The sequence below is a fragment of the Pipistrellus kuhlii genome, unplaced genomic scaffold (assembly GCF_014108245.1).
Source record: "Pipistrellus kuhlii isolate mPipKuh1 unplaced genomic scaffold, mPipKuh1.p scaffold_m20_p_4, whole genome shotgun sequence".
Lineage (NCBI taxonomy): Eukaryota > Metazoa > Chordata > Mammalia > Chiroptera > Vespertilionidae > Pipistrellus > Pipistrellus kuhlii.
The window spans coordinates 33699305-33712358 of NW_023425540.1; the positions used below are offsets into that span (position 1 = coordinate 33699305).

Sequence of the window (13054 nt, forward strand, 5' to 3'; positions counted from 1 at the left end):
CAGGGCAACCCACTAAACGAAACCATGCCTTTGGGATCTAGTTCTAGAACGTGATCTGATAATCTGTAAGGCAGGGAGTGCATGCAAAAGGGTACCTTGCATACGGGGAATTCAATTCACTTAAGAACTGTCACTAAGAGCAAATATATATACACTTTAACAGCTGATAGCTCAATTTTGAAAATGAAATGTATTTTAATAAATACTGCCTTTATAATTATTCAAAGTGTGTGCATACATTTTTTGGGGGTCCACTATATATATATAAACACTATAAATAACACTATATTATATATATATATATATATATATATATAAAACACTATATTTAGAGAGATGATATAGATATAGATATAGATATAGATATAGATATAGATATAGATATAGATATAGATATAGATATAGATATAGATATAGATATAGATATAGATATAGATATAGATATAGAATAGATATAGATATAGATATAGATAGATTTTGGGGGGAGGGGAGTTACTGTCTATGGCTGAGAAGCTTGAAGTGACAGGAACCACACGTTGCTGGTGTAGACAGTCCCTTGCTTCACTGCACGGAGGCTGGAATTGAGAAAACAGGCATGTGCACCTCATGGCGATAGAAGATTTCTGGTTCAGTTTGAAGCTGCAACTCATATTTATTAAATGACTACCATGGAGAGGGAGTTATACAATGGCCCCAATATTAATATTTAATGGTTCAAGTGTAATTTAAGGCACATTTATTATGCAAATAAAAACTTGCTGCTTAACTGGTTCAACCCCCTGCATAATGTCACAAGCTTGAAATTTTATAACCTGCATTCGTCACATTTTCAGGATATAATTGCCTCCAAGGGATGAAATTTTGGAAGCAGTTTCCCTCAATGACATTGGCTTAGGGGCAGCAGAAATTACTCCAGTCTGTCCTTTTGGTTGTGGATTGAAAAGAAAAAGAAAAAATCATTTCATCTCTCCCAGTTCATGATGTTAATGAGTACACAGCTTGATAACTTCAATGCCTTCAGGAAACCTCCAGGGTCCATAAGCAGAGGAGTTCAGATTAATAATTAAAAGGGGTAACATTTATTGAATATTACCAGGCACTGTGCTGAGCTATAACATGAATTATCTTTCTTAATCCTTTCAACAAACCCTAAGAGAGTGGTGCAGTTCTATACCTGCCATGCAGATGGAGAAATTACAACTACCCATGGTCACACAACGGCAAACTAAGGTTTTGGGATTTGATGTCAGGCACTTGCCCCTAAGATGTGGGTTGTAACCTCTCCTCTATGGTGTTTTACTACTACCTCATACCTGGCTTTCTGGGATGCCTTCTCACCCTGGTTGACAGCCATATTTTACATGTTGTTAAGAGGATGGGGACCCAATAAAGTGAGAGGAATCTGAGTGAGAAAAGACAAGCCTTTGGTTGTGGCTTTATACTAGTACTACAGGCCCAGGGCATGAAATTTGTGCATGGGAGGAGGGATTCCCTCAGCCCAGACTGCACTCTCTCCAATCCAGGACCCCTTAGGGGATGTCGACTGCCTGGCATGTATGGAACTGGCAGTCGGACATCTCTCACAATCTGGGATGACTGGCTCCTAGCTGCTTACCTGCCTGCTTGCTGGATTGCCCCTAACTGCCCCCACCCCACCCCCCGCCAGCCTAATCACCCCTAGCCGCCTCTGCCTGCCAGCCTGATTGCCCCTAATTGCCCCCTCTGCCAGCCTGGTCATCCCCAACTGCCCCCCTGCTGGCCAGATTGCCCTCAACTGCCCCCACCCTCCTGCCAGCCTAGTCACCTCATGCAGCCTGCTGTTCAGTCATTACTGTGATAGAGTCCTGGACAATTTGCATATTTCTCTATTATTAGTATAGATGTGGCAGTACTGGCATGCTGGCAGGGAAAGGATCAGAGGAATGCGATGATTGCCTTTAACTAAACTCTCAGAGAACTTAAAATCAGAAGTTTTCTTAGGGACCAACTGTCTAACCCCTTCATTTTATGGAGAGGAAATAGAGTCCTAGGCAGTTGCCCATGATCACAGAGCTGGTGTGGGACTGAAAACTAACTCTCTAACTCTCTAATTCTCTCTCTCTCTCTCTCTCTCTCTCTCTCTCTCTCTCTCTCTCATTATTTTTGATCAAGCACAAAAGGATATACAGCGAAAAATTTCCCCTTAGACACCGTTTCCCCATCCCAGCCATCTCATGCCCTGCCCAAATACAATTATTTGTAGAAAGATGCAACCTATTGCATCTTTCTAGAGATATTCTATGCATGTCAAAAATAGGCTTCATTTTTACACAAAAATTATAGTGTTCTACATACTGACAGAATCTTACTTTTTTAACTTAATTATTCAGGTTAGAGATTGTGTCATTATCAGAACATACAGAGCTGCCTCATTCTTTTTATTTTCAACTTTTTTAACAGCTCTATTGAGGTCAATTTATATAATATAAAATTCGCACATTTTTAAGCATCAGTGTTTTTGAAAATTTATACAGTTGTGACTTCATTAACAAAATACAATTTTGAAATAATTTTAACACCTCCAAAAAGTTCCCTTTTGCTCATTTTCGGCCAATCCCAATTCCACTTGAGCCCCAGGCAACCACTAATCTTTCTCCATAATTTTGTGCTGTTCATAATTACATATAGATGAAATCATCCAATATTTATTGTATATCTGGCTCCTTAAATAACATTGTGTCTGCTTAGCATGATGTTTTTAAGATTTATCCACAACTTGCATATAACAATTTTTATTGCTGAGTAGTAGTCTGTTATATATATATATCACCCTTTGTTTACCCGCTCACCAACTGTATGCTAACAAATGTTTCATTGAGTAGGTAAAAAATGGCATCTCATCATTTTAATTTGCATTTTCTTATGAAGTAAGATGAGTGTCTTTATTGTTTACACATTTAAAAGTTAACTATATTTAATTTTATGTGAAATGTGTGCTTCATGTCATTCTCCTATGTTCTGTTCATAATAATTTCTTAGTGATACATATTACAAATGCTTCCCCTAGTTTTTTGTTTGTCTTTTGACCTTGTTTATTGAGTTTAGGCCCCATAGATTTTATTTTAATGTAACAAAATATATAATAATTGCTAAGCCTGGCTAAAACTAGAAAGAATTCCCCCTACTCAGAGATTTTAAAAAATACATCTTCCTTTTTTTTCTAGTATTTTTGTTTATAACATTTGAAATCTTTCATCTGGAATTTATTTTAATTTAAGAAATAGGGATATAAGTTTATTTCCAAAAAAATAGCTTCATAGGGGACCTAACATCAATAATTATATAATAACTTTCCTCCTTGAAGTGCAATAATATTTTTATCTATATTACATTTTCATATACATTCAGGTTTATTGGTTTGCCATATTTTTATGTGTCAACAAGCACATTCAAACCTCTATTCTCTGGATCAAAGTTTAGCCTTCTTTTTTTGCAACATTCTCCAAACAACACACAGTAAGTGAGTGAAACACCTATGAATTGCTTGCAATAACACTTGAATTTTCCCTCACCTTCTACCCCACTGCCATTAGCTAACAAAATGCAAGTTCTTTTTAACATTGCTAAGAAATATATAATTACGACAGTAAATCTGTTTGGAAATAGAGGGGACTGAGAATTGGATACTACATTCTTCAGTCAAATAACAATTTGGTGCTAGCTCATGGTTTTCTTCCAATAATTTTGGATGGGCTGAGAGCGCGCATGCGTGTGTGTGTGTGTGTGTGTGTGTGTGTGTGTGTTTGTATACACATGTGTAAGGCAGATATGCCACATACAGAGGAGATAGTACTTTACTCAACCAAATCCATATTTGTCCAAGAAAAATAAATTTGGTGCTTTATGTCCTGATCCTTCTGATTGATAGGATTTGCTTATGGTTCAATGTCCTTCCCAACTGCAGGTATTAAATATGTGATGCCAACCCCCCACCCCCCGCCCCCATCCAGGAGGCTTAGAAGATGCAAACAGGAGCCAAGGTAAGCCATGGCAAAGAGTGGAAGATAGGAGCACTTAGAGGCTGTAAAGACACTCCAAATGGAATTGGCTTCTTCAAAATGATATCGTTTGGGGCTGCACCTTCATTTCTAAAAAAGGGCTCTCCACTCTTTCTCTAACATTGCCTTTCAAGCCCAGGCCCTCGCTGTAGCCAGGAGATAAGAACTCTCCATCCCTGGGGACCTTTATAGAGCCAGAGGTGGGTGGTTGTGCCAGGATCTGACTCGGGTTCAGGAGGGCTGTGGGTAATGTTGGAGCAGACGCTAGCTTACTGGCTGCAATCTTTGATGTCCCCTGATGGTCAAAACGATACTCAGAATAGTCCCTCCTTGCCCATATCTCTTAAAATATCTGGTAGGAGGCAGGATTCTCGATACACCTAGGAATTACTATGTAGAATTTTTGCGTGTCCCTTACTCTGAGAGCCCAAGTGCTGGTAGCTCAGAAACCCTGTCTTTACGGATTAAGTATAGTGCTCTTTAGCATCTTAAAAGTGTGCGGTATACACAGATTTTACGGTAATGCTGGAAGACCTCTCTATGTACACTTTTTTTTTTTAACTGAAAAAGTCTGTAGGGGCGGGGTGAGGGGAAGAAGTTCCACTAGGCTGTGTGAAAGAAAACTGCGTGAACTAGAGAAACAGCAAGAAACAAAGTGGCCTTGTGTTGTGGCGGGTGTTCCACCAGACAGCGCTGGAGACCCGAAGCTTTTCCTCTCCCTTTACTTCCCGGGGACAAAGACCAGAGGGGCTCCACGAAGGGGGAGATGCCGCCATCTCCATCCAGGCAGAGGCCCCGTGGTGTCCAGGCTGAAGCAAACCAGAGGCGGTTCCGGTCCTCTCCCTCACTGTCTTCCGGCCCTGCTTCCTCTCCCCACCCCTCCAACAATAGCCCCCTCTTGATTTCTGTTCCAAGAGAGAACGGTGAGTCCCCAGCGCAGAGGAAACTGGAAGGATTCTTCCCGCAGGCCTTTCTAACTGGGGAGAGTGAGGTGTGTGCTCTGGCATCTGCCCGCTGGCGTTGATGCTGGAGACCCAGCCCCCCTTCTTCGCCAGGACGCGAGGCAGTAGCAGGGCTTCTTGTCCCCTTTCTCCAGCAGACAAGGGAGAAGGCTGGCAGAGTCTCTCTCTTTCCTGGAAGAACTCTGAGCTACTCTCTCTTGCACTGCTGCTTCTAAATAGTTTTTTTCAAACTGCTGAGAAAGCTGGACATCTTTTTGGGGTGAGGTCCCTAAAATACTTGCCACTGCCCCTGCTGAGACTTTCTTACCCTGGGCCAGTATTTTTGTGGACCAGAGACTTGGGCTTCTCCCCAGATTTATTAGATCTGGGGAAAGGCCTGGGAACCCGCCCCAGGTGATTCTGAAGTTTGGTGCTCAGAACACACTTGAAAAAACAATATCCCAGACCTTTCCTCTCTGAGATTACGGGATCCCTCGGGATGGAGTTAACCTGCGGAGTGAGATCACAGGAATCATGCCTAATGCTGCTCAGGGCTGAAGAGACCCAAGACTTGTCCAGTAACACCACTATCGGGGAGGGAGTTATGTTGTCTCAGACAAGGTCAAAGTTAACCTTGTCACTCTTTGGAACAGGGTCCTACACTCCGAAATCAATCTGTGTACACATCAGGGCAAAACCCTAAGGTAGTGCTGCTTAGACCTGAATCACATGGAGACCATCTTAAAATGCTGATTCTGATGAGGCAGGTCTGGGACGGAACCTGAGAGTCTAACAAACCCCCAGGTGATGCTATGCTGTTGGTCCTTGGACTACTTTTGAGGAGCACTGCCTTAAGAGATACTTAATTAAAAAAAAAAAGATATATATATATATATATATATATATATATATATATATATATATATAATGTGTGTGTGTGTGTGTGTGTGTGTGTGTGTGTATTAATTACAGATGATACTTTCTTCTTAACGAGAAACTGGTAAGCAAGCAAATCAATCTGGTGACCTCAAACACATCACTCATTTGTAGTTTCTCTGTTAAACAAGCTGCCTTTCTTCATCTCTACAATAGGGGTAAGAAAGCACCTACTTCTTAGAATGGGGGGATTAAGTGAAATGATGCCTGCAGAGTTTTCGGCGGGCCCCAAACTTGACAGTGACTCCTCCATAAATGCTGTCATTGAAGGTGGTGGTGCTCTTCTGGTTATCTCATTCTCCCACTTACCATCAGCTGCCATCAGAGGATGAGGTTTAAGTGAGGCCTTCACATAGCAAAGGGAAATAGGAGAACGGGTCAGAATTGCCTGTGTGAGCCCTGGTACTTGGCACTGAAGAGACAGGCTTTATCGATGTGAACAGAGAGAGCTTCTTTTGTTTCTACCACAAATAACAGAAACCATAGACCCCCCCCAAAGTTATTATTGTCTTTATATTTATCACTTTAAATTTGCCAAATAAGAGCAGAACTGCCTCCGCCCAGGACTTGGTGGTTTGGCTGTCTCCGTGGCCTAATTACATAAAGGAAAGGGCATTGTGCTACACAAGGATGTCACACTTCCCTCCCTGCATCCACCCCCTCGTGTTTGTATAAACTCAGCCCAAGTGGCATCCCTTTAACTTGGATTTACAGCCCTGCTGAGAAAAAAAAAACAAAAAAAAAACAGGGAGCGCTGAGCATTTCCTACAAGGCTGGATCCTGGCTCACGGCTCTTTTAGCCACGGAAAAACAAATGACCATTCTGTCCCCCGAGCCAAAAATAATCTGCTCACCCATCATCTGCCCAGAAAACATGTGAAAAATAAAATGCAACCAACAGTGTCTTCTGTGTATCTGATAAGTGTTTATGTCCACGAGCAAGTGGGCGGCACCCTTCCCACGCTGACACAGGACCTACATGGAGCAGCCCATGAACAGGATGGTGGAGCAAGCCACAATTCCAGTCAGTGTAGTGGAGGGATCCATATGGCAGGCTGGCATGGCATGGTCCAGATCCTCCAAAACGTTTGACTAACGTTTTCACTTATTAACTGCTGCATTTGCCAGTATGTAAAGGTAGTATATTTTACTCCACAGACCACTTACTTATTAAATCATCTACTCAACAAATATTTATCATGCACCTACTATATCTGCATGCCATGTGTTATTCTAGGTTCTGGGCATACAGGAAAACTCATCAAGTCCCTGTCTTCATGCTTGCTTTCTCGTGAGCTTACATATTACATATAACTTTGGATGAGGATGTGTTCTTATTCTTTTATCTAAATGTCGTTGTTTTGACTATGTACATCTATACAATGGAATCCCATGCTGCCATAAAAAGAAGGAATTGTTACCATTTGCAGCAACCTGGATGGAATTGGAAGACGTTATCTAAGTGAAATAAGCAAGTCAATGAAAGAAAAATTCCACATGATTTCACTCATTTGTGGATAATAAAAAACATTATAAACTGATGAACAAAAAGATAGATACAGAGGCAGTAAAGCATCAAACAGACTGTCAAATTACAGTGGGAAGGTTAAGGAGAGGTGGGGGAGATAAGAGATCAACCGAAGGACTTGTATGCATGCATATAAGAATAACCAATGGATGGAAAACATTGGGGGGTGAGGGCATGTTGTAGGAGTGAAGTGGGGGGAGGCAATGGTAAGATATGTACACATATAATACCTTAATAAAATAAAATAAATGTTGTTTCATTTAGATGTAGCTGGTATTTGGCTAGCTGTTTCTGAAAGTGTACATCCAGATATGTGTTGCCTCTCTGTTCCTGTCAGATGAAGACCTGTGTCTGTTGGTGCTTTGCTTAATTGGCCATATAAACATAGGAGGAAAAATATCAAGTGATTTAGGTAGAAATAAAATCAGGAAAATCAAAACAATTTTTCCTATAAGTTACAGATTTTTCTTATAATTAAAGCAGACTTAACATGATATCTGAGTGTTGTTTTTTTAAAATACTATTATCAATTTGTCCTTTCAATGTAGAAACAAAGTAAAACCAAAAGAAACATATGCGATTGAGTCTACCAATATTTTTAAATAGTGAATAGAAAAATGTAGTATCTGTGTTATCCTTGATTACTGAAAGAAGGCATGCTCACTGTAAGATATAAATAATACAGAAATACATAAATCAAAAAAGGCTATTCATACAGAATCACAATATTTATAGATCTCAGTAATTATTTTATATGATTTATATATGTATAGCTAAAGAGCATTGATCAGTCTCATCAGATTGCTTGACTATCATATTCCTTACTCTATAAGATTTCTAGAATAACTATTGATATATTTAAGACTAATTTCCAGAGAGAACATCCAAAACAGAATAGTAATATCAATTAGAAGCATGGTTCTTAAAACATATACTTTTATTTATTGTCAGCGCAACCCTGAAGAAGACAACAAGACACTGACCATCCATTTGAGAGAATCACAGGATGTCAGCGTCAGAATCTCATAAATCTTCTAGTGCAGGGGGCAGGAGAGAAGAGTGTAAACAAGCCCGAAGATGAGCTCTGGTACAGTCTCAGTCTCTCTCTCTCTCTCTCTCTCTCTCTCTCTCTCTCTCTCTCTCTCCACACACACACACACACCCCACCTTAGGAATCACTGATTTGGTCCAATCTCATCATTTCATAGGTGAGAAACTGAGGTCCAGGCAAGTGAAGAAACCTGTCAAGTCTCACACACAGGAAGTGGCAGAACAGAACAGAAATGTCTGACTCCACCTGGCCTTTGTCTACTGCACTGAGCTGCAGTGGAAGACACCTTCTGCTGGAACAAAACCAGCTTCAAATTGCTCTCCGAAGGTTAAGTTGTCCACACAGTCTCTTTGCATCAGAGCCTCTAATTCTAACTAAAGAACCTCATGGTTTGGGTTACTGGTGGTCAATCTGAGTGGGTATTGCAGCTGTATGTTTTGCTTTTGTGAAGTAGAGAGGGAAATTGAACTAAGACCTAAGTTAATGAACCATTATTATTTGACAAACTAATCAGCATATATGTTTTCTGTTTAGAGTGAGAGAAAAATAGCAGCTGGATAAACCCCCCAAACACACACACACAATGGTGACACCTGCGTTCTGTTTATTGGTGTGAAGGTAAGTGGCTCAAGACTAAAATGTTTGAGGCAGGATCTCCAAGGGTGTTGAGCCCTTGGTGGGTGGGGCAACATGTTACTTCAAGTCCTTTTCTCTCTGGTTGTCATGAACTGCCACAATGGTCTCCAACAAAAGTGTTTGCAACCCTGCTCGGCCAGGTCACCAATGACACAGAGCTGGAGAGCTTGGGAAGTGGGTGAAAGGGAGAATGAAATGTCTGCAGCATGGCTGCCGCCTCTTCCAACATTCATCTGAGTTGGAAACTTTTATCCCAAGGCAAACTTTCCCCTGCACGGAGCTCTGCTGAATACAGATGGCCTTATAATGAGGCTAAATCTGGCGTTTCCGCCATTATCGAAGGAAACATCAAAACATTTGCCTCTACCTTCCTTTATTTTACAAGAATTTGGGGTCCAGGATAATAATCTGCACTCAATGTATGCCCAACTCGAAACCTATGAGGAATAATTTTTTTTCAGATAGATGCTAGGTTTAGTACTGATCAAGAAGTATGAAACAAATTAAAATAAATATATTCCAACCACGCATTGAAAAAATACAGTACCTGTAAGTAATAACACGACTCTTAAAAAGTCACAACTGACACTGACTCCCACTACTTGCCATGCATTGTTAATTGCGTTGCATAAATGATCTTATTTAATCTTCACAGCAAGTCTATTATGTTGATGCAATATTACATTTGGGAAAACTGAGGCTTAAAGGGGTTAGTAATCATTTGGAATAAGGCTCACAGTCAATAAGTCACAAAATGGAATTCACACTCAAATTTGTATAACAACAAAGCCCATGCTTTAGTTGCTCTGAGCCACATCACAGCACACAAACCTACAGGTCGCATCCTAACATTACATTTATGCGACATATTTGTAATTTGTTAGAGTATGTGTACGGTTTTGGCACCAGTTAATTAAAAGTGTTCTGTGTGTCAAATACTGGATCACCCCAGCCTGGAGTTCCCCTGATGATATCACAAAAGAGCCTCTGATGACCCCAGAGAAGAATCACACACTGGAAGTTTCCACAAATGCCAGCTCACTCCCTGGAATGGAGTGAACACAGATTGGCACTAACCAGACTAAACTAGTCCATGGCTTTTTTTCTTTCAGTAGCTGAATCCCCCCCCACCTCCCCGCATCAAATATTCTCATGGCAATGACTTAACAAAATCAAAATATTGACTATATTTTTTTTTTCTTTAAGAGATGAAGATCCCCAGAGCTCCTTACCCTCAGGCTGCAGTGGAGACCCATGCTAGACGGGAGGTGTTGTGGGTGCCATTGGCACATCACCTTGCGCCTTGCTCGTCTTTAGTCAATGCAACTCTGCTGTCACTTTTTAAAAACAGTGTGTTGCATTTTATGCTTTTATCCAGTAACTCAAACCGGAGAGCATTCTGTGGTGTTGTTTTAATTGGGCACAAAATTAAATACACTATCAAGGAAAAGCGAAACTGAAAGAAGCAAGTCAAGATCGCAGTCCTGAGTTTTCTACTGGGGTCACAATTGCTAATAAAAGATGCAAAGTGCCCAGTGCAATCCGTTCCTGCTACCTTCTGACCAGAAGATCTATGAAATGGGAGCCTAGGGGAGGTGGTAGGGGAGCTGGAAAGCACTTCCAACTGTGATGAGAATGATTCTGCATCCTCGAGCAGGCACTCACTCATCAGGTCTCTTTTACATTGCACATTGTATAGTCTCCTGAGGAAAGTCTCTTAAAGAAAGGAGAAGAAAAAAGAAGCCTACTAATGGAACAAGACCTACATAACAATCCAGTTCTATCATATTTTCTCACTCTTATTAAGAGGATGGCTCTTGAGTAAAGATTTTGAGTAAAGTTTTGAATAAAGATTAATTACTTGATTGTGGTTAATATATAGTTGATCAAATTAATTTATAAATGAGAGACTGGCTATTTTTATTACACTCTTCACATCCCAGGTGACTTTAACCAGTACATTTCATGGAAATGAATATTTAAAAAAAGCAAACACACCTCCGCATGGTTTTTGTCTTTCAAGCATTGAACAATTCTTTGAATTAAATGATTAATATTAGTAAATTTACATAGTTTTTCCGAGGGACCTTGCTGGCCTATTTTTGACGATGTGATCTTGCCTCCCTCCCGGCTTTCCACGATGAGTTCTTGGTAACATTATCCTCTCTAACGAACTTGACTGAAACAATTTAGTCTTTAAAAAACAAGTTGTATGTTTTTAAGCTTGACTGGTTTGCTATGTCATCCTATTTGGAGTTTGGAAAACCAGACTCGGGGTGACTATGTCTCAGTTACATCTATAGCTTAGTTCTTCACTCCTACTGACACAAGCGATCAATCTCAATCCTCCCACTCAGGTTACCTGGTGTTTTCCAAAACTAAAGCAATCAGCCCCCACATCTTTGTCTTCTTTTGTGTGGCAGATGACATCTTCCATTGACAGTGGATAATCAATTTACACCCATCCCACATGTGGAGCCTGAATACAGAAGCATCCCACACACAGTGCAATTCACAGTGGCATTCCCTTCTTTTTGCCCTCCTGCTTCGGAAATGCAGAATAACCATCATAAATGAGCATTTCTCTTTTGGAGGGTGCTGAGAGGAAAGAAAAGAACAAGAGGAGGGCACCTCAACCTAGACAACGGGTCACAAAAGCCCCAGAGCAAACCACAGTTCTTAGCAGACATCATGGTAAGGTTCCCAAGGCAGAGCACCGAGGAGGAGTTTAATTCTCCAATGAGCCACATCACACATTCCAGTGGCTCCTGGTTAACCCAGCCACGTTATCGACACCCAAAATTCAGATTTAACACAATGCCCCCAATGCACTTCTATTTTCTAGTTCTGCCAGCCTCATCTTTGCAATGCATCAATTTTCTCTCTCTTTAAAAAAAAAATATTTAAGTTTAAATTCTGGTCCATCCATCAGTTGTCCCCCTTGATTAAGGATCACACCCAGTAAGGCATTTTCTGTGGAGACACCCATGGCAGTGCCTTTCTCAGGGACACTGAAATGGAAGCAGAAACGGTTGCATGGATAACTTACCAGCTCCTGAGTCTGAGTGGCTGCAGCAGCCCCCGTGCTTTACCTGGTCCCCTGCTCTCTCTGTGCCTCTCCCTCTCTCTCCCTCTTTTTCTCGTGTGCAGATTGCAGGGAACGTAAAGAACTCGCAGGGACAGTGTTTCAAATGACTTAAGAAAGAGAACAGGAACAATACTTCGTTCTCTTTTTCTCAGATGAGTACCTTCGGGAAGAAGGAAGGAAGGGAGGGGAGAGGGAGGAAGTCAACAACCCTTTGCTTTCCTGAAAAAAAATAAGGAAACAGAAGATAGACATCTCATTTTCTCTTAAACAAAATGTTGGAAGGGGCAAAAAAAAGAAAGAAAAAAAAAATCCTTTGAAAAAAAAAGGAATTCCTCAAAAATGCTCTGGACCCTGGGAGCTTGAAAGAGATGAAAAGCCTCCCAGGCCCGGCCTGTCCAAACAAAGGGGGTTCCAGAAGGAGGCTCTCCTGAGCTTGCCGGCTCTGGTATCTCGTTTGCAGAACTGACACAGCCAAAGGGGAACAAATCATTCTCCTCCACTTGGAGCAAAGGAAAGCTGTGTCTGCTGTGCTAACTGAGGCAGACCTGCAGCCTGGGAGAGTGGGGCGGCCCTGCCCAGGCCCTTGCAAACACCAGCGCTGCTGCAAACCACAGCCTGACTCCAGAACCCGCTGTGTTCTCCTAGGACCAACCCAGGAGCACAGTCTGCATTGCTTACTGAGCCTCATGCCCTGGACCACGCCAGGCTTCCATCTTTGCTGACAGTTAACAAAACATTTAAAAAGCAACTTACCACACTGGTGCTGGACGTAGTCTTCTCAGAAGTGTTGTTTCTTTTGTCCTAGCCTTTATATTCTTAATGCTTCTTGGATTCACA

At 41.3% G+C, this 13054-nt stretch overlaps 1 protein-coding gene across 3 annotated transcripts in view; it reads right to left on the minus strand.

Annotated features, from left to right (window-relative positions):
* The window catches only part of ZNF366 (zinc finger protein 366), a 61414-nt gene extending 48935 nt beyond the window's left edge, over window positions 1–12479 (minus strand). The window contains exons 1-2 of one of the 3 annotated variants that reach the window (XM_045571583.1): window positions 12179–12479; window positions 6089–6260 (exon numbers count right to left, since the gene is read on the minus strand). In XM_045571583.1, the coding sequence (XP_045427539.1) occupies window positions 6089–6236 (148 nt within the window). In that variant the 5' untranslated portion in view covers window positions 6237–6260; window positions 12179–12479. The remainder of the gene's footprint in view (window positions 1–6088; window positions 6261–12178) is intronic. The other 2 variants (XM_036410529.2, XM_036410532.2) reach the window with 2 other exon arrangements.
* Between the last annotated feature and the right edge of the window lie 575 nt (window positions 12480–13054).